This window comes from Strigops habroptila, chromosome 7 (assembly GCF_004027225.2).
Source record: "Strigops habroptila isolate Jane chromosome 7, bStrHab1.2.pri, whole genome shotgun sequence".
Classification (NCBI taxonomy): domain Eukaryota; kingdom Metazoa; phylum Chordata; class Aves; order Psittaciformes; family Psittacidae; genus Strigops; species Strigops habroptila.
This window is the reverse complement of record NC_044283.2, coordinates 60185629-60213046: the sequence shown is the minus strand read 5'-3', so window position 1 is coordinate 60213046 and position 27418 is coordinate 60185629. Positions and strand designations below refer to the sequence as shown.

The following is a 27418-nucleotide window of genomic DNA, read 5'->3' as shown; positions in this document are numbered from 1 at the left end:
ACAGGGCTTTACCTCTAAATGGCAGGTATTTCTATATATGCCTTCCTCAACAGATGATGAAGACTCAGCAGAGAAGGCAGCATTTTGACCCTCCCCTTTCAAGAAAAACTCTATAAAACCACTTATACTTATTAGGCCAGCTTGCAAGTTTCCACTGCCATACTCAGAAAATTTTACTTGTTGGCCTCCTAGAACACACCAGTACAGAGCCAGATACTTGATCTGACTCTCAGCTCTAGTAGCTGGACAGAAAGCTGCAACAGCCAGGATGTGCTGGACAAAGTTCTGCTGATCTCAAATATGAGATGAAACCCAGGCATCTAGTGACAGATGTAAAACAGGACATGCAATGCAGGATAAACCCCCTATAGATGTTATTCAAATGAATGAACAGATCCTAGCAAAAAGTAGGAGGGAAAGAAATCTCCAGTTTAGATTTTGGACACCTAAGTCTACACAGCATTCATTGTTACTGCTTCTCTTCTCTGAGCAGGAATCAAGCAAATCTTTTAGATTAAATGCCCAAAATAACATTAACAAGGTAGTTTATTCTAGCCCTTTATTAAAAAAAAATAAAAAAGAAAAACAGTATAAAATAACTCTATGCATTGTTCTCTTATACAATTAATTTATGATAATCTTATACAATTAAAAAAATAGGTTTTTGTACACCATTTACAGCTACTACTGACAAAGATGTTTTAAATGAAAAGACATGTGAAGTTATTTCCACAAGTTCTATGCCAATAAGGGAAACAATAAACGGAAAGAGCTTCTGAAAAAGCACGATCAGCAGACAAATGTCTGCCAGCTTCTTGCCATCCCACCTCTGAAAAATCTTCAGGCAAAGATGACCCATCACAGTCTGTGTCTTCAGACTTATCTTCTGTCAGCTTTCCATTCATCTCTGCTGGAACAGGAAAATCAGGAGATACAGCATAAACACATCTAAAAATGCCCAGGAGTCACCTTGTCATAGATGTGAATCCTGTTACACCTGTCTGGCAGTACACAGGGAATACAGGTACCAGAATAACCAAGAAACATCGATTAAATCCCTTTGCTAACAATGTGTTGGAAAAGAGGTCCAACTGAATAGAATAATCAGACTTTAGGCTCCTTTCTTTTCTGACTGGAACATCTGTCATTCCATGTGAAGTGGTTTGCATAGCTAACAGAGTATCTGTGCCACAGCATAATGGATCGACAGCCTGGTGCTAAGAAGTTATCAGATTCCTATGTCAATGTTTCTTCCATTCAGTTACATTTAGACCAGCAGTAGGTCTAAACCAGGATTCTGCTTGCTCTTTGTATTAACAAGACCTAATTAAGGTGTACCAGATAAAATCTGACTTGTTCTCTGCTGCTGTATCTTACAGGTTCAATTCATCTTCAGTTGCAAAGGTCAGATCTTAGCTACAAGAAATTGGAAGTAGTGGAGCTCCAATAATATTCATCAGCTGAGGTCCTGGCACAGCCAGAACCTCAGTGTTCCCTGATTTCTACAGTAATGACCAATAACTATAACCCAGTGAACCTGGAGAGCAGCAAAAGAGCTGAAATAATTCTGGAAGGTATATCTTGAGTTCTACAAGGAACCTCTACAGGAGTAGCAAGCATCTTGCTTGAACTTTTGGAGCATACATACATAGTGTGAGACCACAAAGGAACTACAAATCCTTCTCCACACTAAATTTCAGTTAATAACAACTGGAGCTGAGTAGATGGAATGAAGGAAAAGAAAGGTGTACAGACAGAAGCAGGTTCTGAAAACAATAGTCTTTCTAAAAGAGACAGAGCAGGTTGGCAATTTTTTTTTGGTTTTGAGAGATCTCAACATGCTGAAATGCTTCAGCATTTCAACATGACTGTAGCTGCAGAACAGCATGAACTCAAAAGACAACTCCTGTATGGGATTAATTTTCCCAGATTACCTAGAGCAAAATCCAGATCTGTCAAACCAGAGCTTGCCTTATTGAATTGCACCTGAAGTTCACTGGAATCAGCAACCGTTTGTCTGTGTTTTACTTGGGAAACTTTCAGTTCACGCATCAATTAAACGTCAACTCTCCTTCCTGCCAAATCAATTTATTTGGCACTTTGTTTCAAGAAGTATTTTGCTGTCAATGATATGCCTTTTTAATGGCTCATGTTACCTGGCAAGTGATCTTCTGATGTGGCCTTCTTGAGATGTAGAAGACTCTGAGCCTCTGAAGTCGCATTATTACGATTTAAGAGGTTCTGGGCTTCCTCATCTACAACGTCCAACAGGTACTGGATAACTTCATTGTGATCATCCTCATCATAATACTCATCATCTGGAACCTCTGTTTCTAAAGAGAAACAGTATAAAAGGACAAGTTTTCCTAATATAGGATGGAAAAAATTAGAGGCAGACACCATTGCATTATTTCTGACTTTTATCATGGCTTTACTTCATTTCTCTCTAACACAGAATCCAACCTCCAGCATCAACTAATTTCTCTGAAGCAGAGCATGCAACTTGGAGACAATCTTCTAAAACTGACTGCCAGCCTAACGTTGACTTATTTCAGCATATTCAACAATGCCTTGCATGTATACACTAAAGACTGAATAATGCTGTCCCCCATCTCACCTCCTCTTACCTGATTTGTCACTCTGTTTAGAAAAATCTGATATCTGATTGGTAAAGCCAAGGGAAGGTGCATCTCCAGATCCTGAGAGATTCATTAGTCCTTTTGTGTGATGGATGTTGTTTTCTGTATTTGTCTGAGAAGGCTCCAGGAAGCCATTGCCATTTATCTAAGAAAGCAAAAAACAGTACAAATTATCTCTTTAAGAGTCTGGCAGTTTGTTGATGCAGCAAGGAAGCCTTAAAAAGTTCACTGCTCTGCTTAGCAACAAATACAAAACCCTATTCTTATCTGAGATAGCTGGGTGATGGGTAGGCAGCTTTCATGTGTGTTAGAAGTTGCACATGAACACATAAAAAAAAGTAACGCAACTAAAAAGAACCCCCACATGTATTAAATATTACATTAAGATGATTACAGATGCATTTAACATTATTATGACCTCTACAAAACACATGCAGGCTTCAATACTTTTGGTCCCACAACACACTATTTCTCAGGAAAATATAAGGGGGGCAGGGAGAGAGGGGGAGAAAAGCATCTAGTGAATGTAACATGCAAGCATCTCCAGAAACTGTGAACAGAATGGAGTTCTGTGGATCAGAGCCTTGCATTCTTCTCATAAGACCATGTGTCTTTCGATAAAGCAGTCCCAAAGAAAGAGATCAATTAAAAAACCTAGCATATTTATTACGATCAGTGCTTATTCACATCAGCTGAGAGCAGTGGGTTTGTATACCTCCATTCATGGATTGTTTTATTTATTTATTGTAAAAATTTTGGTAAAGTAGATCCTTTTCTAATGATAATAGGCACAACAGAGGAATATTTACCTTGGGCCCGTAAGCATCAGTTGTCTTTTCTGTTTTATCACAGGAATCACTACAGGAACAACCTAAACAAAAATGAAAAAACCCCAACAATTTCACAGCAACTTTCCCACAGAAATTAAATTAGCCCAAAGCAATTATTTTTACTAAAGAAAAAAGGTATTTAATGTTATGAAATGAATAACGTTTCTGCCTGGTTGCTGGACATTGCCAAACTTATGTCTGATGGACTATACTTTCTAACAGTTTTATGAATGTTACATTCAATGCATATTATGAATGCTAATACAAGTAATCGATGCTAAGCAAAGAGAAATGCTGATAAATAGCTCAACAATATACAGCAGAAGCAAGGCATGATTTCTTTTCCTTTGAAATGTACAAAATACAAGCCCACAGTCACCTGTTACTAACTTTTGGGAGTTACTTTTTGTTTGACATCATCTGACATCTGGGTCCTTGTTCAAAGGTACCTTTCTCTTCTTGGTAAAGATACTATGATATCAGAGACTACTGACTATCCTAAATATCCCATCACTAGTATAATAAATGAGACAAAATGGAACCCGGTAGATGCTATATACCTAGCTACTAGTGAAGTTTTGGGTTTTCACATACATTGTGCTTTTACAAATGAAGAAACTTGTAGATGAAATAACTGAAACCTAAAAGTAACCTTATATCCTGTCATGAACCTATGCATGACACGTCATCTACAGGAAGGCAGTTTTAAGTGCCTTCAGTTCCTTCATTTTTATCAACACGTGCATTTCACTTGCATTAAGTAAGCAAGCAAATCTTACCATTAGCTTTCTTTGGCCATGGATTTGAGCTATCAGGGCTTTTGGATTTTGGAAGCACTGCATGACCATCTCTATGAAAAGAAATGTTCACAGAAATTTTTATTAAAAAATCATGGTAATAATCAGATATTGATGTATATATGTACGATTGGTAAAACTGCTGATCATGCTTTAAGTCACCTGTGACATATTTGGAAAACGGTATTTTGAACACTTGCACTTCATAGCTGGAACACGGCCTTTTCTTCCGAAGAAATAAAAAGCACAGCAAATGCTTTTTAAATACCCTTTTGCTCCACTGAAGCACAATAACTGTGAATATACAGACCCTTTTTGTGGCATCAGTCCTCAACAGCATGCCACCTAGTACCACTCTTGTGAATTAGTTGTCATACTAGGAACATGTTTTACCCATATCCTAATAAAATCATGCAATTAAAGAGTACAGGGATGCATTTGCTTCCAAAACATACCTGGTCACTTTAAGCACCACTTTCGGAAGGTATGTTTCCAGCATTCTTTTGGCTTCTTTCAGAGTCATCCCCTGTGTGCTTACTCCATTAATATAATGGATAATATCTAGTGCACGGAGACTCTCCTCTCTGGCAGCAACAGATTTGGGGAGAATGTCACTGATATACACAACTTGGTAAAGGCTGTCATGGCCTCCTGATAACAACAAACCTTTGCAGGAAAAAAGGGGAAGAAAGGGAAATCAAGTTCATTCTTTGTAACTGAAGGGAAAAGATGTGCTTTAGAGCAAAAAACAGTATACTACTGTGTTACCTAGCTCCTCCTTATGGCACGTTAGTGTAATATCAGGCAGTAAATGAGGCAGCACTGGCATCTTTGGTAGCTCCAAAACACGCCCTAGCACTAATCTGACAGTCTTTGGGGCAGTGCGGAGAAAGTTTACTGCATCGGTGTGACTCATGTTGGTGACATCAATGTCATTAACCTAGGAAAATAAAAGCAACACAGATCTCCATGTTAGGTTCCAAGTAAAACAGCATAGGGTAGATTCAGACTAAATATAAGGAAGAAGTTTTTTATTATGAGGATGGTGCAACACTGGAAGAGGTTGTCCTGTGAGCTGGTGGATGCCCCAGCCATGGAAACATTCAAGGTCAGGTTGGACAGAGGACTGAGCAACCTGATCTAGTTGAAGATGTCCCTACTCGTTGCAGGGGGTTGGACTAGATGACCTTTAAAAGTCCCTTCCACTCAAATTATTTCATGATTCTATGATGAACATCTGTACTACGTGATACATACCCAGTAAACCCTTCTACAGCAAGTCCCTTGAATTTTATTTCTGAACAATATACTAGCCACAGATGTATTTAACCAACAACTCCTCCACATATTTGGGCAACCATCTTATTTAATCAATGAATGTTTTTTTCTTAAAACCATTTTTTGCCGTCACGAATAGCAGCTGCACACATGCCTAGCTGTGAGACATACCATAACTCCCTTCAGCAATCTTCTCACATGTTGTCATACTTGTATTTCTTTTGTCTAAGTGCTATCAAATTACACCTCTCAAAGGTGCATGCCTTTGCTCCTTAACCACATTTGACCCAAAGTTGTCCTTCTCATGCAATCCCTGTATCTGAAAACATTACTCCTCTCACTTTTATCAGTCGGTCTCCAGGTCGTAGTCTCCCATCACTTTTGGCAGGATCCTGAACAATGTCATGAATATAGCAGCCAACATTATCGCTACCTTTGGTCACCGTAAAACCCAGACTGCCCTTTTCTGACTTTGTCATAGTGACTCGGAGCTCTACTTCCTAGGGGAAGAAAAGAGCACTTTAAACAGACAAACAGAAACAATTTGAACACTTTACTGAATTTAAGACAGTTAGATAACCGTTTTACCTATTGGTTTAAGTGGAACACAAGCCTGGACTGTACCAATGTATGTCTTAGCAGGCTCAGCTTAGCTGCTTCTAATGAATTCAGATGGACTACTGTTTTGCATGGAGCTAACCTTGGGCCAAAGGGCTATAATCTAAACAAAGTTGTGAAGGCACTCGCCAAAACTGACACCTCACTTTATCCTTAACCAGCTTCCATATATAAAAAAGGCTCTGTATTTTCACCATCAGGAACTGTTGAACTGAAGAAAGTAGGCAAATGTATTTTCCTACAATAAGATACAATACCATAGCTTATCTCGGAACTGAACACATGGACATGTTTTTCCTATTTTACTTTGCATGAATTTTGATTTAAAAGACACAGATCTGCCTCATTTGCATAGAAACTCACAGAGCACCAGGAAGGTTTGAGAAAACCTTCTGAAAAAGAGACTAAGAAAAGGACAGTTTCCTGTCAAAATGGAGTATGAGCTAGAACAGCTTTGTAACCTGAAAGACCCTCACAATTGAGATGTATCAAGGCTCAACTTTCTTTTTTTTCCATCTGTGAATAGATTATGTGAGCATATGGAAAAGAAGTTCCTTCTGATACACAAGACATTTCTGGGGTGGCAAGAAGCTATTTCAGAAGTCTCAAAAATATGCTGCTTTTTGCAGCAGAGCAGAAAGTCTTCGGGATTCGTAGATATAAATGCTGCAAAGAACAGTCTCCTGATACCCCTGCTGCCCCAATTTATCCTCTAATCTCTCAACAACCACACAGAAAACTAACAGGGAAGAAGCAAGATATCTGCCATTTCAGCTTTTTCTGAGTACATGGTTCAGGGATAGTTCCATATTTAATGCCAAGTTTTCTAGGCTGAAATGTCACCCGAAATAGACATATACACATCTACCTATGTACATATGGATAACTCCACATTAATGGAGGGAAATACATCAACTCCTCAAGAGCCCAGACAAAAAATGCCTGTGGACATTTGTATGAGCAGCTGCAGTTGACTGGTCACAAATGGCACATGTATGTGCCTACAACTATCCCATTTGTAAATCAATATGCCTAACTTCTACTCACTCAATTCTGATATCGTAGCTAAAACAACTTTCAGTTGGCCACAGCAAGAGGTACTGCAAGACAGAAATAGTAAATTACCGGCTCATATTCTTCAGCATTTTTTTCCAGCTGGCTGAGTAATGAATCCATTTCTCCCAGGTGCGGAGTCAGCTCAGAAGCAGTAGTACCGTAACAGTCATTTATTAAAATGGATGTGGTAACATCAGCAACAGTTCTACAGATTGGGATCAATGGCAAGTCCAATGGCAGATTACTATAGATAAACAAGCAAAAAACCCAAGGATCAGCTTGTACGACGTGGCTGTCAACCATAAATGAATATATGGGCCAATACTGACTTTATGCAGATTTAAAAAGCAAACCAAAAAAGTCCAATAACTTATTTTTGTAAACACCTTCTGCATTACTACAGGTATCATTATAAACAGCATACCTGTCCTCAAGCTCTGGCTTGCTAGGAGCCCCTGGATCAGGATACGAGATGGTGCGAACAGCCTCCTCCTGACCACCTTGTGCCTCATACTGACTATGTGCCTGTGTCATAGCTTCATCTGAAGTTTGGTATAGCGCAGAACTCCAGCCAAGGCCCACTTGTGCTGGCGAGCCTATCACCTCCTCATCACCACTCCTGCTGCTGTCACTGTAGCTGTCTCTTCTAGAGGAAGATTTTAGCCCTTTCTTGCTCAGATCAGTAGTTTCATTTTCATCTGAGCTGTCACATTGTTCTCCATTTGATGGACCAGAAACTTCTCTGCTGACATCGGGAAATACTTGTTGGGGTGAATGGATAGGAGTCTAGAGAGAGCAAGGACATATCATTCATCAAACTCCAGTTTTGATGATGAAAGAAAGTTGCAAAGACTGCATAAAATTACCAAATGCAATTAGTCAGTGGCTCCTTCCAGTTAGATATTGCCCCAACTGTATAAACATATCATAGCACAGTTTCACCAAGTTCAACACAACTTGGCCAAGATAAAGCTTGTAAACCCTTGAAACATACTGCTGCAGAACTGCAAATTCATCCAAGCAAAACAAATATTCTCTTGGCTTTAGTATTGGAGAGCCTACTGACAGATGCCTCTAAGACATGCCCAGCAGTCATATAGGCAATTACCATGAAATCCCTTCCAACCAGAATATACTGCTGATGCTTACAGTGCAACTGAAGTCAAATAATTCTCACACAGGAGGGAAATAGGAAATCTTTCAAGCAAAAAGCTACATAACAGACTACAAAACCTATGAATATTTATGCCAAATTATTGACTCCCATGAGGATGAATAACAGTTTTGCCAATAATCACAAATTGCTAAGAAAGATGTCAGCTAGCAGACACATGAAGTTTAAAAGGTTCATTTATGCTTTTATGGCCAAATTCTTGAACACACCAATCTGTGATAATGTTATAAACAAAAATTGCCATTTGTTTATTTTTTCCTCTTCTTTTAATATATGCACTGTCATATTAAAGTTATTCCATACTACAAACAGTTTAATTACAGGACTAATTATTTGTATTATTAGTTTGTTCAGTTGCTTATGTCCTACTCCTATTTTAACTTCACTTAGATTTGTATTTGTACATTTAAGTTTGTCATCAGACTTGAATGGTTTTTATTGTTTGAAAATAATGCTAAAATAACTTAAACTGAAGATTTGTCTCCCTTAGTTTTACACTTTCCTGTATTATGGAAAGCCTACTTTTCAGGCAGATTACCTGCTACATTCTCTTTTGCCAAAACACATTTGATTTCCATGTCTTCCAAGTATCCTAAAGAGGCCTTCCATTCTTTCATAAATTGAAAGCATTTATTGGAAATTGAAAGTTATTGAAGCATTTTGAAAATATTCTTTGGGACACCTTTAATTTCCAGTAAGTAAATATTTTATTTTCCCCTGGATTTACATGCATCAGAACCAGACAAACTAGTGTTTCACAGAATATTCTTAACATAGGCTACAGAAAGATTCAATTTCTATTTGAGATCAACTTCAAACTATTGGGCTGCAAAGAAACCTTTGACACAAAATCAGTGTATTAAGCCAATTTCTAGTGTCTTAAGCCACAAAATGGAGGGAGAAAAAATTAAATAGTAAAGTCCTGCATTTTTTTCACATTTCCACAAAATGCTTAGTATACTCCTGAGGGATTTACTTTAAGGACCATGTTTCTGTGAGCACCCTCCCCATCTTTATCCATTTAACTAACCCACCCACCAGACTGAAGAACCTTCAAATAGCCATTAAAAAACCCCATAAACATCATATGCTATACACCTTACCAATAAAGAAGGATCGATGTCTGGTAGTATACCAGATGGTGGCCGACAAAGGAGAAGAGAGACTTCTGGAGATGTTCCTCTCAGAGCAGAGATGACTTCCTATGGCCACAACGGGATTTGTTATTAGATGCAGACCCCCAAGACTTGCAGGACTACCCCAGCATAAGTTTCACTACTAAGATACAAACCTGCTGGGATAAACCCTTTAGGGATGCCCCATTCACTTTCAGAATGACGTCCCCAATTTCTATCTGCCCACTTTCTGCTGCAGGCTGCCCAGGGAAGAGCTTTTTCACCCTCACAATAGTTGATCCCAGTTGCTCTGGGGTAAGATTATCTTCGCGGCAGAAACTGAACCCAAGGCCTGAACTGTTCTTCAACAGCTTTACCTCAAATGTGTTCTCTGCAAAAGAAACATTAACATATTATTTCTGACAGCACACTGGCCATATAAAAAGCGTCTGGCATTCTTACTCCAGACATGACAATGCACACTCTTCCCCTCACAGGGTTCTTGTACTTTACTGGACACAAGAATTACCTAGAAGATCCTTCCAAGTTAAAGAGGACAAAAAGCAGATGATGACTTCTAGCCTGCTGGCTTGCCCTGACAGCATCCACACTACACAGAAAGCCAGGGTGTCTCCAAAATACTGTTCCCCAGGAAGTCCACTAAGGAGCCTATTAAAGCAGAGAGTGAAACAGCCTTCCTGGCCACTGGTTGGACATTAGTAAGAGCAGCAACTGGAGTTCCTGTCAGACAGGATAAATCCCATTCAGGAAGACCAAAAGGTATCTGCAGTGGTTTCCCCATCTGGGTAGGCTTCCCTCCACTTTCACAGGTCTCCAGCAAGAGATGCTGAAATATGCCAAACTCTTGGCAGCTACACAAATCCTTTGTCTCTCTTCATCCAGCTCTTGATATTTTCTCTCACCTAGACAGGAACAGCAGGACCTACAGAAGCTCTCATTTATGTACAAGTATTTAATCTCCCCTTGGCACTCCTTAGCAGCACCCCTTTTATTCCAACCGTGCCATAGCCCAGTCCTGCAAGACTGGTGAAATTGGGAAAAAGCAAGGAACAGTGAGAGAGCAAACAGTTAACAGTAACTAAATAAAATTACCAAGATGTGAAAGGAAATCTTAAAAGCAAATGGTACAGCACAAAAAGGAAGAGACTGCATTGTGTGCAGGGGCTTGGTATAGATTCCTACCAGCTCTTTCTCCTTGTCTATCTTTCTATTCTACAGAAGATCTGAAGAAAAATATTACAAAATCCAAAGCTTTTGAAAGTTTGAAAGTTCAGACAATTGTCCTGTGTGACCTGACCTGCAGTGACAAAGCTGTATTCTTTGGCATTTGTAGTTTTTGTCGCTGGCTTCTCCTGTGGCTCACATTGCCCCACCTGATTTGGAGGTGTGCATTGTGGTGTTACGGGAGCATGAACCTTGGCCACTGAAAGCTGACCTTTTTCCAACAGCAGATGCACCACCTAAAGAGATGAAACATTCTCAACTGGCAACGGTCATGCAGATAGCTCAGTCTAGAGTACGTGTTTCTTTCTAACTTGTCAGGGTCCTAAGTTTTACAGGAGCAAACTTTACAGACACCTCTCTTCCCATACATCTTCCATTTGTTCCTTATTTTAAGGGCTGTGACAATCTTCAGAATAGACTAATGGACTTGGCAAGATACTTGCCAACACAGGGTTTTCTTCCAATAAGGCTGTGAGGGGGTTAAGAAGCATCAAAGAAAGTGTGATCTTCACATGCATTAAGGGAATAGAGTTTTATTAAACGAGCATTTTATAAAGTGAGCACAAATAGTAGTCTTTAGCAGCTCTGAATGTGTACATTCACTGGCTATTTCCAAGTGTGCAAGTACCTCCACATATGAAGCAGCTGCCATAAATAACACTATTAAATGAGGAGATATCATTGACAGAACCAAGCGCTATCCAAAAAGACCAAGACTCAAATAAAGCTACCAACACAGCATGCAAACACTGCTGCATATATGGAGGCCCTTGTCTGCTCAGTGGTTCAGATTTGGGACCTGTCTGTAGCATGCTGCTACAGCTGCTTTCCAACCCATGCACCTGAGCTTCCCTCCTATGAGGCGCAGGGAGAAGGAAAAACCAATTCCATGCAGAAATGTGACCCACACAGAGCCAGAATTTCACTAGGGTGAGCAGCAAGACTCAAGGCCCAGGAAGCCAAGGAGTCCAAGAAAACACACCTAAAGTAACCAGGACACTGGAGAGAATTCCAGTCTTCAGGTTCTTTTGCCTCTCTCCATGAGCGAAGATGTGGTTTACTATACACAGGAGTAGGACCAGCAGCCACTTACCTGCCCAGTGTTCCTCAGCGTTTCAACAGCTTGCTTGTGGGTAGCACCTTCCAAACTAATCCCATTGACAGAGAGCACACGGTCACCTATAAATGATTGACTGATAATTTAAGAAAAAGTAGGCAGAACATCACCTGTAAAACCTATATGATGCACAGAAACCTTCAAGTCTCAGCTAACAAGGACAGTTATTGAAGTAAATTCTCCCTCCCCTCCACACGCTGAGTCAAGAAGAGAACTTTGCAACTAAACTATATGGTTGAACTCAGTGATATTAAAGGTTTTTTCCAACCTAAATAATTCTATGATTCTGTGGGATAACCCCATGTCAAAGCTAGTGTTAACCATCAGAATGATACTCTGCCACAAAGCTCAGACTCTTTATTAAGAACAAATCTTAGTCTACAGGGGGAATTCTCACTTCAATAAGGAATGTGGCCTGGCTTTCAAACAAGAAAAGCCATAACAATTACAGCAATTTTCTGTATTGAGTTGCCCAGTATGCCATTCAAGAAGGCCACAAGTAACACAAAGCCCTCTCTCTCCATGGCTGGAATACAGAAATGTTCTCCATTAACACAGGCTGCACTAGGGAAAAAAAAATACAAAAATCCTGCAGCCTATCTCTTACTTTTCCCTTCCAGAGTCTCAGCAGTTTTCTGTTGGTTCTGCAGTTGTTCTACACTTAACCAAGGCAATATTTAAAATAACAACTGCAAATGCAGTAGCTTGGAAAAACAGCTCTTGTTCCCAGTTAAAAAGGTACAATGACAGAAGGCAAATATAGCTCCTAGCTTCTAGGCCACAGTGTATGGTCAGGTCCACCACAGACAGCTATCTGCCCTCTTTTCACATTAAGAGTCCCAACTGAAAGAACTGAAATACTACCTTTTTCTATTCTGCCATCTGCTTCAGCTGCTCCCTGAGGAATAACCGCTTTCACATAAATACCACCATGCCTTATACTAGTATTTACACCACCCTAAATGGAAAGCAAAAACAGGATGTTAGTCTTCTTGCACCTAAAATACTTACTAATCAAACACAGTGTCACACAAGGAAAACTGTACTCAGGAAGCACTAGGGCTACTGTCACGTAAGAGGAACAGCCAAACTACCAAAACCAAACCAACCCAAAGCATGTTTTTTGCAGTCATGCAATTTATTACGACTTGAGTTGGGGTGGCAAGATTGTAAAAACATGATGCATCACAATGCAAATGCACCTACAACACAAAAATGTTCTCAGCAGAAGCATGTCTGCATTATGCCAGATTTTACATGCTTGCATGCATATCAAAGCTCAGGTATATGTGAGAACACAGCATGCCAAAGCAGAAGATGCATACCCATGCAGTGTTCTAGTCCAAACTGATGTGACAGGAAACTAAGGAGTGCTGCTTTCTCTCAGATCATACAAGTTTGAAGATCTAAGCTGAAAAAATCTGCTCAAGCTCAAATGGCATTGTTTTTGGAGGGCCTTGGCCTTTCTGCTCACTGCAGGGGTGGGAGTGTGGACTAGAGGATCTTTAGAGGTCTCTTCCAACCCTTGGTCATCCTTTAAGGGAAATCTTTGCATTGGTTGGCATCTTCTAACATTTTCTACAAAGCCAATGCACGCATACACTAGGCTTGATGCTGTTCTATAACCAACTCCCGCTGAACTTTCATTCTTCAAGTTGTCTCAAGTTATAAGCTTGACAAAGCAATATGACTTCAGATAGTCTGGGATGCTAAAATAATCAAGTTTCATGCTGCTCCTTTTACAATACTAGCCATATATATGAACACAGTGCTAGGCTTGTGAATTGGCACTCCACCTACATGCCTAGGCTTATGGTGACATTTGGGAAAAGGCCAACTTATGAACAGCCAGTGAAAGCCACCAGTTTTGAGCTACAGCTAATAATTGCTCTTTACTGTTATAATTTAAGCAATTTTTCCTTTTTCAAATTATCGTGTAGTCTGGTGATCAACCAGAGATATCTGAACATTAAAGCATCAAAATGTATTTTTGAACACAAGAACAGGAGCAGTGAAAAATGTGTGCATCTCAGTTATAAATCATTTTTCTCTAAAGCGCCACTCTGCACTGTGTTGAGCCCTAAACACAAACTCCCTTCAAAATTTCATAGCCTGAGGAGAAATTAGTGCATTAAAAATATATTTTTGTTTCATATTGCAAGAAAGCAGTGTCAGCCAGGTCTTATTTGGATTTAAGTAGTTTTTTGCTTTCTGTCTTTTATCCAGCAGAGGGAGAACCCTGAACGTGGTTCATATGAAACGTGCATAGATACTCATAAGCCATACTACTGCCTCGACAGCCTGCAATGCCAGTCAGGGAAGGTCTTACTTCTCTCCATTGTAAATCTGCCACGTTATTAGGTAGCAAGGGACAAAGACCATCTTGCTTTTTGTACTCACAAAGCAGCATCTGTGATAAGATTCTATTAGGACTTTGGGGCTCCACCATAAAACAACAAACAAGAGTTACTTAAAAGGGCAGATGACAAGAAAAGGGATATAAAATAGTATTTACTTTTCAGCTTTGGTAAGATCAATCACACATCAGTAAAACTATATACTTAACACTGACTCCAGAAAATATTTTGCTTCTTTGTAATATAGCAATTTAATGGGTTGCTGGGAGTAGAGAAAAAGAGAAAACATCTAAAAACCTTGTCAAACAGTACCGTGACACTTATTCCCAAGCCGTTATCTTTTTTGGCTAGTTCAACCTCAAAGATATCTCCAGGTTTAAGAAGTGTTGCAGTAACCTTTTTAGAATTCACTTTGTTTGCTGTATTCACTGAAGAAGATTCCTTTATTAAAAAATAAAACAAAACCAAAACAACAAAAAAACCAAACCAAACAAAAACACAAACAAAACAAAGAGAGAGAATGATTTGCCATTAGAACAGAAGTTGATAGTTAAGACCTAAATGGTGTGTTTTCGAGTCAGATGCAGCCAAAAGGAGTCCACATGGCAAAGTACCAATTAGTAAGGCTCATAAGGCTCATTGCTTTAACTCTTCCATTGCTGCCATTGAACAGGTTTAGCACAGAAATGCGCTTGGCCTTCAGCAGCTGAGTCCTAATTGTCAAAGTTGGTCACAGAACACAGAAACTGCAGCTTTTCAGTATTACAGCAGCAGCTTAAGAGACTGTTGGATTAATTTGCAGGAGCTGCCACAACTTGATTGAATAACCTCCATCAGCTGAAAAGAGGAATCACTGCAAGTTAGGAATTAATTTGTAGTACTTGCCATTGTGTTCTTTTGGAAAGGTGAAACAGCAAGCTGTCTCCGTTCAGAGAGCATGGTTCACTGCTGAACTTCACTACGCAAGAGCAGTTTTCCATGGATTAGATCAATCCCAAAAGACAATGAATTCTGTTGCTACCCATTCCAGATCTACCACTACTACTTTTATCTAGGAAAAACTTAGTTTATCTGTCAGGTGAATAACTTACCTCTAGGGGTGGTCACTAGACTATAATATTTGACAAACACACAGAATTGAAAGGAGGTTTTCTACAGAATCAACAAGTGCACTATATGTTCATCCCAAGGTACAATCTGCCTCTAGTAAGACATGCCCACCTCCTGACACTGGAAAGCTGGGAAGTTATTTCAAGTTATTTTTTTGGAACAAATTCTGTTTAAACAAAATCACCAAACTATTAAAAATTACCTAATAGCATTTGCCATTAGAAGGATAACTTCCATGCTAGGCTGTCCTTCCCCCACATCTTTTCACCTTATTCACACCCACAATCAAATATTTCATTACCACTATTATACTGATGGGAAATATTCATATGAAATACACTATGCCTTTTTAGCTGGTTGTTGCTCCTGACTGCTGGAATAAGTTGCTTCATCCATGTCAGAATCCCCTCGGTCAGAATATTCCACAGGCTCCACTACCCCAGGCCTTTTATTTTTTGCTCGTATACTGTCTGATGAGGATCTTCTCTTCTCATTCATTTTAGAAAGCCCAGACTGGGAATCACTGCAATGCTGAGGATCCTGCTGGGCTCTACCACTTGCACGTTTGCCAAAGAAGCCGGCTGTCTGGCTCTGAGACAGGCTGGCACTCTCAGTTCTGGAATCCTGGGAGCTCACACTTCCATCCCGCTTGCCACCCAAGAAACCAGACAAGCTCCCTGAAACAGGCCTCTGGTGACCACGAGACCGGTTGTGTTCTTCTGAAGAGGACTCTGCCTCATTGTCCTGCACCGACGATGGCCTTCTTAAATAACCCCTGGTTCCATTACTGATGTGTGCAGCGTTACATGATGCTGAAAACCAGGAGACAAGACAGTCATCAGTAGCTGGTAACATCTTATCTGCAGCATGACACAAATTTTTCAGCTTACAACCAGGTAAAGGTTTTACACACTTCCTCATTCAGTCTCAGAACAGAATTTCAAGCATACACTAGCTGGACCTGCTTATAGAAGTAACTGCAGTTCCATACCTTTGGATAGCTTGTCCTTGGGCTGAGAGATAACAAGTGTCACGTCTTCAGGTGCATTCTCCAAAATTTCTAATGCTGCTTGGTGGCTGACGCCTTCTAGACTTGTGCTATTTACAGATATTAGTCGGTGTCCTGCACAAAAGGGTTTGTTCAGATACAAACTAACATCTGCATTTTTATCCATCAGTGAGAATGTGGAGTACAGGTCTGAAAATCTCTACACAATGCATGGATTAAAAATTATTAATATTCAAGTGATACTGGAATAAGGAACCCTAATCATTAAAACAAAACCAAACCAATCCCCAAAACCTCACAAAAACTAACACACCCCAAAACAAACCACAAGAACTGATTATGATTATTTCCTCTTTTAAACCTGCCAAACCTTTCCATATTATTATTTCTACCTTCTGTTCTGCTGTAAGAAAAATGGATGCAAAAGCAAAAATCAAGAAATGAAATAAGCAATATGCAGTTTAGTTCAAGGCACGGGCTAAAATGGAAAAAAAAAACCCCAAACAAACAAAACCCAAACCATATGAAACAGATATTATATACTCACCCACCCCCCCCAGCTATATGGTTACAGTCACTTCTTCCAAATTCTAAGTATGCATTTGGAGTCATAAAATATTTATATTACAAAGCATCTATAGAGAGATAGTGGCAAATAAACCCCTTATGTTTATATGTAATTTTAATTTTCTGCTATTTCAAGCTTTATAATTTTTACTTTAATTCATATTATTTTTGTTTTTGCATAATTTAATAGAGAAGTATCAGCACTTTTCAGAAATTATCCAGAAGGTAACGGGATGCCTGAAGCCAGAGATGGAAATGGTACTACATATGTGTTTGGTCTTTTCTTGCATGTATACACATCCTCTTATTTACACTATTCACCTGGCTTTAGAGATCCTTCCAAGTCAGCTGGCCCTCCAGGAATAACTGAATGAATAAAAATTCCCAAGTCAAGTTTCCCTGTCTTCTCTCCACCGACTATTTGAAAGCCTATTAAAAAAAGTCCAAAGCAGGCAAAAATGTTAGTTACCACAGTGTAACTTAACACAGGTCTGTATTTCAGAATGTAAAAAACCTTAGTCGTTCTAATAAATTAAAAATATAAGAAAAACATACATCTCAGAGAAGTCTACATGAAAATAAATGATAAAGCTTTTTTGATTCAGCTTTACTGCATTCTGTGTTTTTGAGCAAGCAATACAGATTTTGTCTAGCTGGCTTCCCAGAAAACTCCAGCAAAGGCTACAGAAGACAACTGTGGCAAGAGAAACGCATGCACAAACACGTGACATTTCATGTACATTTGCTGACCAGATGAAATGTATTTTCTCTTACTTAAAAATTTCTGGGTTTCTCCATTGTCAGATGCTTCACTTAAATGTCTAACCCTGGTCTTAAGAACTGAGTTTTTCAACTCCTTGTTTCTTTTTAGCCTTCTCATCTACTTGGGCTAATTCTACCAGTTAAACCTGGAAAGAATGTTCAAGAAGGAACAAAGAAAATGGAAGGTATCAAGTCTTCTCTATTCTAGCTAAAACAGCAAAGTACCACAGATAGCATGGGGAAGAAAGAGAAGAAATGGTGCATGTCATATGATTTTCTTTCCTTTTTGGTCAACTCTGTGAAGGATAAACACTAAAATTATTGTCTTGTAGACTTTTTCCCCCTCTTCAAATTTATACAAGTCCTATTTTGAATGACAGGCAGAATAATGTCCTTAAGGACACTTTACAGAGACTCCCTAAAGCACAATACTGACACCAAATTATTCATTACTCATACAGGGAAAAATTATGTGGGTTTATGAAAAAACTCAGTGGTGGAAGGCAGAATGGAATGCAAATATCTTGAGTTCCAGGCTCCTTAAACCTCAAATTAGCGTTCCATCTGATGATATTGTAAGAGTAAGAAAAACACTCCACAATTAGTACATAATGGCTTTATAATGCCTTTTTATTTTGTTTAAACCCTTCAAGCTGTCACAAGACTGAGATGTCCGCATTGACAAAATCTTGTGCCTGAACACAAAAAATAAACTTTAAAGGCCAACTTTTAGGATGACTAGCTCACAATATAAGTATTATCTTACACTTACAATATAAAAAAAACAAGAAAACAAGAAATAGACTTGCTTAACAACACTCAACAAATCAGAAGCAGGCGCTATCAAGTAAGTCCAGGCTTCAGCATCTTAAATACCTTCAAAACCCAGCTACTGTCTGCACTACTTTCCTCAGTCCTATAATAAATACTTAAATACACACCAGAAAAATTCGGGTTTGACTTCCAGGAACAGTCATGACAACAACAATTTTTAAGCCACTTACCTAAGCCCAATTTTTCATCTTTTTTCAAGTTCACCAAAGTGATCTCTCTTTCTGGTGAGGCAACTCTGTTGTGTGTTGTTTGCAGAGAATCAACTGAAAAGCCAACATTTTGTGATCAGACATTATTTGAATGCTTCCCTTCAGGTTCGCCTTGAAGTTTGGAGAAGAGAAAGCTGCGTGGAGACCTCAGAGCAGCCTTCCAATATCTGAAGGGGGCCTACAAGGATGCTGGAGAGGGACTCTTCATCAGGGACTGTAGTGATAGGACAAAGGGTAACGGGTTTAAACTGAAACAGGGGAAGTTCAGGTTAGATATAAGGAAGAAGTTCTTTACTGGGAGGCTGGTGAGGCACTGGAACAGGTTGCCCAAAGAAGTGGTGAATGCTCCATCCCTGGCAGTGTTCAAGGCCAGGTTGGACAGAGCCTTGGGTGACATGGTCTAGGGTGAGGTGTCCCTACCCATGGCAGGGGGGTTGGAACTAGATGATCTTAAGGTCCTTTCCAACCCTAACCATTCTATGATTCTATTCCATTTAAAAAGATTACTTCTCTGATAACCTGAAAAGCTGTTCTGAACAAGTGGGTCCAACTTACATCTTCCAAGCCATGACCAAATAATAATAATAAAAACCACCCAACCAACACACTAAAAAACAAACCAAAACAACCACCATCATTATAACTTACTCCCATCTTCAGTTAAAATTTTTTATTCCTCCTAAGAAAAGCACCTAGCACAGTCTCTTGGAATCACAATACAATTGAGCTCTAGAATCTTCACATTTATTAGTCTCATTTCAGTAAAGTATTTAGATCTGTATTTACATGCCCTGCTCAGGTAGGCAGGATGTAACCATGTTGGTGAAAGTGAAACTGAGGCTTATCATATCAAGTTACTAAATGGTTACTCATTAAATTCTCTTAATGGCAGGCCTTCATTAAAAACAACCAACTCAAGAAACATCCACTAAAATTTCTCTCATTTATTTCCTCATTTGCAACTCCACAGGCTGCTGATTCTGCCTGTTCCAAAATTTGAGCACAATAGATTTACGTGATTTATGTCACTCTGGAGAGTTCTTAACAGGCTGAAGTAGACCCACGCGCTTAAGATACAGGAGCATGATTTGGAAAAAAAACTAATTTCCTCAAACTTTCAGGAATGAAACTTACAGTACGTCTGAACTCATGAATTTGCTACCTAGAGAAGATACAACTTGTTTGGACTGGAGTGCCTGGGATACTTTTGCCCTAAGTGGAACATGCAATCCAACAACAGCAGAAACCTGCTGAGCTCTCCACACTGGTACAAGCATAAAATAGTGTGCAAGAGAGTGCAACACACTGGAAGAAGAGTTTTTCTCCCAAACCAAGTTAAACCTAAAGAGTAAATGAACTGAAAAGAGTCTTCTCGGGCTCTACAAAACCTGTAATCTCAGAAGTAAGGGAAATGAACTTTAAAGAGTATGGCATGTTTGGTGATAACACCTTTCAAGTCTCAAACTAAACAGACACTATTCATATTTCAAAAGTATTACACACAGATGTCAAATTCCCTTCCTCAAGAAGCAATTCAGAAGAAATATAAGGAGTTGTATTTAAGAGAATGTTCTATTCAACTAACTGGGAGAGGTATTTAAGAAATAGGACAGGTGGAACAGTGAAGCACTTGCAAAGTGCTTCACAAACTGACTGAATTAATTCTACATGCATATTATTTATCAACTTACCGCTCTCTTTTAATAGTGTTGATGACAGATGATTTCCTGAAGTATTCATGCTAACGCCTGTGACATGAATGGAAATATTAGATAGCGTTATTAGGTCTTTTGTTTGTTGGTTTCTTGTTTTAAATATGAAAGCTACCAAGGTCTATTTCAGACTTTACACCGTACACATGAGCTCATTCACAATATCAGATTACTTATTTTAAAAATGAATAAACATGGAAGTAGTTTTGGATTAGCAAAGCCAAACCACTCGTACTCTGGTTGTAGTTCAAGGTTCAGATAGATGGTAGCTCATGCAAAAGCAAAGAATTAAAGAAAGGACAGAGGTTTGGCCTTTATGACGAGTGTTAACTTCAGATAAAATTAATGGATCTTTAAGAAACTAAGTCAAAGACTAAATTTTCTAAAGAGGATTGGATGACTATGCCTAACCCAATAAACCAACATGAGTCTTGTCAGATTTTGTACAGTAACAAGTTGCTGCAGTAACAAGCAATTTGTATCACGTATTTCTATTTTAATTGGTTTGCATATAGAATCATATTTTCTTTGGAATGATCAATGCCATGCAAATATGGCATACTTTAAAGAAGATAAAATAGTAAGTGTATTAAGTTATTGAAGTAAACAAGGTAAGAGAATTCAAGCTTCGTAGGAAAGCAGTCCTGGCCTTTCCCAAGCCTTTGAACCATGAAGTTTCAGCTGATGAGTTTCATCATGCAAAGAATGCTTGCCCCCAGCACGGGCAATGTGATTCAGCAGGACTATCTGATTTGTAACTAGGATCCTTATCAGAACTGCTGCCCAAATTATTATAGGTAAGCACATGATAACACTAATTGTAAAGCTAAAAGCATAGGGTAAATGGCTGCAACCAGTTACTACAGAAACTGGATGCCTCATCTGACTCTTCAGTGGCTTATGCTCTCAGTACTGAAAAGGTATGGCTCCCAAGTCAGTCCTGGATTCAAGAGCAGTGAGGACAGATGTGCTAAGTGTTTGTATGTCACACTGTTTGGTTTTGTTTGTTGTTGTGTGTTTGTGGGGGGGCTATGGTTCATTTTTGCGTTTTTTGTAAGTTTATCTGACCTCCACAAACTTAATAACCTATTTTTTCTGATATTCTGTAGCTAACTAATATTTAATGCTAAGCAAAAGCAAAGTACCAACAGCAAGCTAAAGCTGCCAAATGTCTCGGACATTGTAGTTTCTATTATTGTAACAGGGAACCTTCTATAACCAGAAACTATGACACAGATATATTAAAAATTAATGCAGAATTATCAATGTGTGAATTTAAGTCTACCTAGCTGCTCTGATTTTTATTTTTTTAAATGCAGATTCTGTATTTTTACTGCCTAGAATAAGACTATTTGCATGCAATCCAGTCCTTGCCAAGAGAATGGAGTAAGTAGGTCTGGCTTAGCTCATTACAAGAGTGTTTTTGTGAAACAATTAATGAACTGTAAAAAGAATTGTACCTCATTTATTATATCCAAATGAGACCAAAGAAGAAAGAGCTACGCAGTTACGACTCAGAGGTACTAGTCAATAGCCAGCTTATGCCAAATTGAGTCTACTTCTAAAAATGACTCCCTGCACCCTGTCAACAAAAAGCACTAAAAAAAGTTCAAGTTTGACAAATAGACTGTGAAAACTAGCAAATTATTGAAAGATCCATACAATAAAATGTCACTGTGAAGTGACAAAATGGAAGGTGTTTTCTGGAACAGTTTTTACTGTCATGTACTAATACTTTGCACATCTGTGTACAGACTGGTGCTGTCGAAAGGAGGATTTTTTTGCTTCACTGCAACTATTACTCAGGAACAACAGGCAATTGGCCGGCATTACTTTAACACCTGATACTCTGCTCCTGTTTTCAAATCAAAATATTACCATCAGTTAGTAAAAATATCAAAGCATTACACCCAAAGCAATTTTAGAAGTTGGTTAGTAAATACAGTAATATTATTTTTTGCATGCTGACCTACAACGTAGGCTTGACCGGTATCTTCAATGGATGATGAGTCTGATTCATTTTTCTTTCTTTCAGGGCTTCTACTTAAACCTGCATGAGATTTTGAACTTAAAGGAGAAGGAGAGAAGGGGAACCAGACAGAGGGAAGAGGAAGTTGGGAGAGGGAAGGGAAGGATCAATGTAATAAAATAATGGTATGAATAATAAATCAAAACTGATGCAAAATGTACATTGACTGTACACAAAGATATTGCAGGACTGTCAAAGAGACTCTTACTTGCTCAGTTTTAATGCTCCTGCTGCTGATCCAGTATCAAATTTTGGCATTTGCTGAAAGACTCTTCCCATTATGTCTTCTATTTTTTTGGGGGAAGAGTCCAAAGCAGTAATGATATTTTTCCTTGGGGGGTAAACCGAGATGTGGCTCTGACTCAGATCGTGAAACGACTTGCTCATAACCCTGGGTCTTTCCTCCCACAGAGTCTTCTCATTCTTGTCCTTTGAAGAGCCAGGAAGTGGCTGGAAGAGTGAGAGCTCAGAGCAGGACAGTCTCTTCAGAATCTCTGCCTGAACAGACAGAGGTCGAACGGCAAGTCGGTTCAAAGTGCTGCTGGCCAGGCTGCCAGTACTGATTGCTCGTCCCATGTTGAAGCCTTTGACAGAGTCCGCATGGAGGTTTAGGCTCCTAAATGAAGCCCTTTCTGTGGATTTGGGGTTTTTTTTAAACAAGAAACAAACAAATTTAAGTTATACAGCAGACTTAGTGTGACCTCCTTGTGTAAAACAAGCATTTTAAAACAACCAACTCACACAAAGCATATTTTCTCTAGATGCTCAAAAGTATGTGCTGTCATCAGGTACATATAAACAACCACCATGTAGTTTGCTCACTAAACAAAGTTTGGAGTTCATGACATTATACTAACCTGACCATCTACTACAGTGAAGTCCAAAACCACAGAATAGCAGGATACTTATCCTCTTGTTAGTATGAAGACTTACATTCCCTGTTAAACTGCAGTGCCTTCTATACAGGCCCATGATCTCTTTCTGCAAAGCAAATGATATCCTCAAGCAAGTGACCTGGAAGACTGTACTTCCCTTCAACTGCTCACACAAATCTTCTCCAGAATTTGAACAAATAGGACTCCCCCACTTCCACCCAACTTCCACCCATCCATTGTTTAGTTTTCTTCACTAAGTCCCTGACACGCTTACAATACAGCTGCAAAGTCATGGGGCAGCATCTCTTCCTGGTTAAAGAGCATTGCTTCACTCAGGTGCACTTGGAGACTTCCCCTGTCAGAAACATCCTAAATGTTTTAGCATAGAACAGGAAGTGTTGACTGGGCTTTGCCACACTCTTTTGACTCATGAACTAGAATTCCCTCAAGCAGCAGAGGGAAACAGGTTTTGGGTTTGTAATTAAATTACTGTCAGCTGAGTCGTGGGAACTGTCTGGATGGATGTTCTGAGCTGAAAGCAAATGCAAGATAATACAACTGAGCCTAACCCCCTCTTAATTCAGAGCAAAGCTGAGCAGGGCTCATTTCTATTAGCCTAACTGCCTCCTAAGGCTAGCAGGTAAGTTCCTGTGGCTTGGCTCTTGCACAGAAACTTGATAAGCTGCAGCAACATGTTTGCTTGTTAGAGTCTTTAAGGAAATCAGGCCATATGAACCCTTCATAAACTTCACTGATGTCTTGGAGTCAGTTCACAAGGAAATATGAGGAAAAGCAATCCTCAACTGCATATATAGTTCTGATTTAGGGTTAACTAGTGTAGGTTTTTTTAAACTCTACATACAGCTAGGAAATAAGCTGCCTTAGGAAGCTGCACCGGAACTCAAAAGGTAAATGCTACTTTTTGGTACACATCATCCGTTAGCTTTACTAAATGCGGAAGTATTCACCATAAAAGAGTATATTTGGAAAATACAACCTCAGCACTTCCATTCCGAAAGACACACCTTCCCCCAATACCTAGGGCAAGAATTAACTACAACAGTAATCTGCCCTTCAAAAGGCTGACCTAGCCCTTGCTTCCATCTCTGTGGTTTTCTATATGTCCTTTCAGGAATCCAAATATCCATCTTAAAACTCAGTGCTCAGTTAACTTTAGGTCTCATCTCTTTCTCCTTATGCAGAAAGAATATTACTCAAGAGGCAGTTTCCTTTTATTTTCCAATCCTAATTCTTCTATTTGATCTACATGTGTTAAAATGTTTTCTCCCAGGTCACTGAAGACATTGTGCAACACGTGAAAAACATACCATGGTACATCACAGGGGCTATAAGGTGCTCTCCCTTATGCCTCCATCCTCGGTTGTTATGTTCCATGAAAATTTGTTCACCATCACTATGCATGCCAGGCCCTTCTCCCTTGTCTTGAAACACTTTTTCCATTCAGTGGCTGAAATCAAGGCGAGTCTTGAAAGACACTAATACTGTATTTCTAAAGAATCTTCTGAAGTATGTTAGTCTTCTGAAATCTGCTACTTCTCTCCATGAATATGCAAGCATTATAGGCACGTGCTTGTGTTCGCTGTGCTGCTAGCCCAGTCTTTAAATAAGGAACCTTCAAAACATACACTTCCTGTGGTGATCAGCCTCGAATTAATAATATTATCACCTTCCCTTTTCCTTACTGTTTTACTTCTAACTGATATTTTAAGGGCTCTGAAAAAAAAACCAAACAACCCACAAAAATACTTGATGCTTCTGCAGGCCAAGAATAATGCTTCCCAAATACTGACTGGGATTTCACTGCTCTAAGAAAAGCAGTGCTTCTAATTAATTAATATGCTATTTTGGCAAGCTGATTCATCATTGTTTTCTCTTACCTATATTACAGTACTTTCTCTTTTTTAAAATATTCTAGTAACTCTATTGCTCTATGCATATATCCCTGAAGGAAAGAGAAACAGGGCTAATCAATTTAGATCAGTAAAGATATGACAAAAGCAAAGTTTTCGTTTGAAGTGTTTTTACTTTTAATAACCAGCGTAATGGAATTAACCATAACACTGATTTATTTCCTTCTGCTTACAAATGATTGATGAAATTTGGGACTTCTGAATTGCAAGTGATCTGCACTGCAGAGAAACAAACTATTATTTTCCAGACTCCCAAAGCACAACACGTACTGCATCTGTGAAAGCAACCAAGTTTGCCTAGCCAAGAAAGCCCTTCATGTGCTGCTTTTCTTTGCCATTCAGGATAAGCAAGCACTAAGCTAGAGAATGGTACAAAGGCTTGGTCCTGTTCCTTTCACTGAGTTGGTTGAGCCCAACAGAATAGAAAAAAGGCTGCAGAGTTGCCACATTGCCTCTCCTCTCCTCCCCTCCCCTCTTTTTTAAATTAGAGATCACAACCTCCGCAGCCATGAGGTCAAACTCTATCCCAGCTATGCTGGTGGAAGTCTGGATTAACAGCAACTGGAATGTAGACAGATAAAAACAGGGAACAAAGAAAGAATGAGCAGGCAGACTGACCAAAATAGCACTTCTAGCCAGCCAGCGAAGTGGGCTCTGCTCCAAATTGTAAAGAAATTAGTACAGAGCGTGTTTAAAGGGATTGCATTCTCCAAATAATATCTTCTATCTAAAAGAACACCTTTAGATTTTATATTATACACACAAAATAGATGGCAATTCTGAAGAAAATTGACTAGCATCAGTATTGTAACTTACTGGGTCCACCAAACATTAAGTGGAATAAAGACAGCTACATCCACAGCTTACAGATGCAGCATCATGAAATGCTCTCTATTGTATTTGCCCTCTCATGATCACACCATTTTATCTGTAATTCCACATTATCAAAACAATTCATTTCACATTAAGCAAAATGTAAAAATCCTGTCACTTAAATATCTTTTAAGTTCTTTCTGAAAAAAGCCAAAAGCCATTAATTAAATTGGAAAGTACTATTAGTGACCTATTTTTAGTCTCCTTTTATTTTAGAGGAGCTGCTGTGCGCCAGGCTCTTGTGTGTGTTGGCTCTTGCGTGATCTGCCAACTCTTCCCTCCCCCTCCCCAAACAAATAATAAACAAACTTACTTAGTAGATTCTCTTTATAGTACAAACCCTCCAAACATAGAGCTACACATACATAGCACTCAGTGGAATTACTGAAGCTCAAGTTCAGTTTTCTCCTTACAAAAATAGATTGCTATTAAAAACTAATACAACATCACAGTCCTTACCAATGTCCTGAGTGTCTTGGTTGCTCTGCCTGGTTCTCATCTGTAGTTGGAACTTATGCTGGGAAGAGCAGAGATGCAAAAGGTACTGGCAAGTCTTACTATTGTCAGTCTGAAATGCATGCTTGATACCATCTGATGTGTTTTGCAAAGTTATTTTCTTCTTCTACACAACGGAGAAATAAAAAAGTTAAAGACAATGATTTCTTTTAGCTTACAAAGAATTTTGTATTTGCTTGTGCAGTTGAAGCATTCAAACCTTCCTGAAGCAAAAATGTACCAATGGGAGAGATTTCTAATAAAATTGGGGTTGAAAGTCATTTGAGATTTACAAAGTAGCACTTTAAAGCTACTTCTGGGCTAGCTGAGATGGTACTTTATTATTATTTAATCCTTCTCTGTTACTGTTAGTGCTGACTAATGACAACCGGCACTATTACGTTTTGCAGGACAGAGTTTTCAAAAGCCTCCAATAAAATCACAAGGGGTGTTGCCACTCATAAGAAAAATAACTAGATACCCATCCAGTTATGAAATCTTATCAGTTAATATTCCAGGTCTAAAAATCACTGAAGAGATAAATTTAAAACTTCAATTTACCAATTCTAGTTAAAAATCATATCACAGATGAAACAGACTATACCTTTTAAGTAAGTTATCAGACAGTTAGAAGTCCTGTTTTCAATATCTGTACCAAGGTAAATACTTGAAGCTCAACACCTCATTAAAAACTGACACATGACCACCACATTATGCTGTGCCCACTAATGTTGGCTGGTATTGTCCAGATCAAGTGTCAGCCACTGCCAACCATTATCGTTTAAG

The 27418-nt window shown here is 39.0% G+C and overlaps 1 protein-coding gene across 7 annotated transcripts in view; it reads right to left on the bottom strand.

The window, feature by feature from the left end:
• PTPN13 (protein tyrosine phosphatase non-receptor type 13) overlaps window positions 1–27418 on the bottom strand; it is a 120692-nt gene that overhangs the window by 8256 nt on the left and 85018 nt on the right. For 4 of the 7 annotated variants that reach the window (XM_030492576.1, XM_030492581.1, XM_030492582.1 and 1 more), the window contains 24 exons: window positions 26597–26759; window positions 22667–23090; window positions 22399–22496; window positions 20409–20465; window positions 18679–18771; window positions 17234–17341; window positions 16328–16459; window positions 15682–16148; window positions 14524–14667; window positions 12734–12827; window positions 11846–11931; window positions 10826–10988; window positions 9684–9898; window positions 9496–9594; window positions 7643–8004; window positions 7288–7462; window positions 5886–6044; window positions 5035–5206; window positions 4722–4932; window positions 4249–4319; window positions 3449–3510; window positions 2628–2784; window positions 2157–2333; window positions 828–910 (listed from right to left, as the gene is read on the bottom strand). In XM_030492576.1, the coding sequence (XP_030348436.1) occupies window positions 828–910; window positions 2157–2333; window positions 2628–2784; window positions 3449–3510; window positions 4249–4319; window positions 4722–4932; window positions 5035–5206; window positions 5886–6044; window positions 7288–7462; window positions 7643–8004; window positions 9496–9594; window positions 9684–9898; window positions 10826–10988; window positions 11846–11931; window positions 12734–12827; window positions 14524–14667; window positions 15682–16148; window positions 16328–16459; window positions 17234–17341; window positions 18679–18771; window positions 20409–20465; window positions 22399–22496; window positions 22667–23090; window positions 26597–26759 (3972 nt within the window). The remainder of the gene's footprint in view (window positions 1–827; window positions 911–2156; window positions 2334–2627; window positions 2785–3448; window positions 3511–4248; window positions 4320–4721; window positions 4933–5034; window positions 5207–5885; window positions 6045–7287; window positions 7463–7642; window positions 8005–9495; window positions 9595–9683; window positions 9899–10825; window positions 10989–11845; window positions 11932–12733; window positions 12828–14523; window positions 14668–15681; window positions 16149–16327; window positions 16460–17233; window positions 17342–18678; window positions 18772–20408; window positions 20466–22398; window positions 22497–22666; window positions 23091–26596; window positions 26760–27418) is intronic. The other 3 variants (XM_030492578.1, XM_030492580.1, XM_030492577.1) reach the window with 3 other exon arrangements.